At 47.6% G+C, this 1,807-nt stretch overlaps 1 protein-coding gene across 1 annotated transcript; it reads right to left on the bottom strand.

The window, feature by feature from the left end:
- Positions 1-957, bottom strand: LOC113452047 (olfactory receptor 5V1-like). The gene has a single exon (XM_026723454.1). It carries the CDS (start codon positions 955-957, stop codon positions 1-3), a length of 957 nt encoding a protein of 318 aa, XP_026579239.1.
- Positions 958-1,807: the final 850 nt, after the last annotated feature.

Below are 1,807 nucleotides of genomic sequence, written 5' to 3'. Positions count from 1 at the left end.
TCATTTTGATAGGTTGGAGGTGTAGTAAGTCTTCAGGCCACTCAGAAGCTTCTGCAGGGCTTCCTTGACCTCCTTATTACGGAGGCTGTAGATTAAGGGGTTTAACATGGGGGTGAGGATACAATAGAGGGTGGAGATTAAGGTATCGATCTCTAAGGAGTAGCCCACACTGGGACGGTTGTAGTTCACGTTGGCCATGCCAAAGTAGATAGTGACCACAACCAAGTGGGCAGCGCAGGTGGAGAAGGCTTTGCTCCGGCCGGTGTTAGAACGGATCTTTAGGATGGCTGAAACGATGTACATGTAAGAGAAGAGAATGAAGAGGAAAGGACTCAAGCCCATGAAGATGCTGGCCAAGTGGAGAGTCAGCTCATTGACGTAGGTGTTGCTGCAGGCAATTTTCAGGAGGGGTGGAACGTCACAGAAGATGTGATCGATGTGGTTGGCCCCACAGAAGTCCAAATTGGTGGCCAGGCTTGTGTGGAGTGATGAATCAAGGAAGCCCCAGATCCAACATGCGACAGCCAGAGGGACACGCACCTGGCTGCTCATCAGAGTATTGTAATGCAAAGGTTGGCAAATGGCAGCGTAGCGGTCAAAGGACATAATGGCCAAAAGGGCACATTCAGATCCTGCAAACATCATCAGGAAGAACATTTGAGCCATGCACTGGTTGTAGGAAATGGTGTTGGTCTGGTGCGAGAAATTGACCAGGATCTTGGGGACTGTGACAGACAAGTAACAAACATCTAAGCAGGACAAATGGCTGAGGAAGAAGTACATGGGGCTGTGAAGACGAGAGTCCACCTGGATCAAGGTGAAGATGGTGGCATTGCCAATTAGGGTCACCAGGTAAATGGCTAGGAACAGCACGAAGAGGTAGATCTGGCCACGTGGAACACCTGAGAAACCAAGAAAGATGAACTCGGCCACCTGAGTATGATTCCTGGCCTCCATGGAAACTGCAGCGTTGACCTGCACAGGGAAGGAAAGGGAGTTTAAGAGCAGGGCAGCACATGGGAGGTTGTGAGGATTGACCTGTATACTTCCATAAGGACTTACCTAGTTTGGTAATGAAAGCAACCACATTCAGAGAGCACCGAGGGCTTCACAATCTTCCTCCCCCTTCCTTACTCTGTAGAATCCACTCCCTTCTAGCACTGATGCTGTGACCTATCTGGGTCACAGAACGTCTTCAGGAAAACAACCAAGCTCAGAGAGCACCGAGGATTCCACATTCCTCCTCCTCCTCCTTCCTCCTCCTCCTCCTCTCGACAAGGCCCACTCCCTTCTAGCACTGATAATGTTCCTCCTTGGGTCATGAAACAGCTGCAACAAAACCACCAAGGACCTCAAAGTCATTGACCTCTTCCTTCTCCTCCTCCTCCTCCTCCTCCTACTACTACTACTACTCCTCCTCCTTCTCTTCTCTGTGAAAAAATAAATATAACCTTATTTTCAATAAAATTAATTAGTCCTTCTGGCCTGCATTGTCCACCTTAGGAAAGAGTGGAGTGGAGTGGAGTGGAGTGGAGTGGAGTGGAGTAGAGTAGAGTAGAGTAGAGTAGAGTAGAGTAGAGTAGAGTAGAGTAGAGTAGAGTAGAGTAGAGAGTAGAGCAGAGCAGAGCAGAGCAGAGTAGAGTAGAATAAGGAATAGAATAGAATAGAATAGAATAGGGAATAGAACAGAACAGAATAGAATAGGAATCTTTATTGAGAATAGAATAGAATAGAATAGAATAGAATTTGCTGGCTGAGGGATTCTAGGAGTTAAAGTCTGCAAGTGGAAAGTTGCCAGGGTTGGAGA

This window comes from Pseudonaja textilis, chromosome 5 (genome assembly GCF_049901715.1).
Source record: "Pseudonaja textilis isolate UNSWEBS1 chromosome 5, rPseTex1.2, whole genome shotgun sequence".
In the NCBI taxonomy this organism is placed as follows: domain Eukaryota; kingdom Metazoa; phylum Chordata; class Lepidosauria; order Squamata; family Elapidae; genus Pseudonaja; species Pseudonaja textilis.
This window is presented reverse-complemented; position numbering and strand designations above follow the sequence as displayed.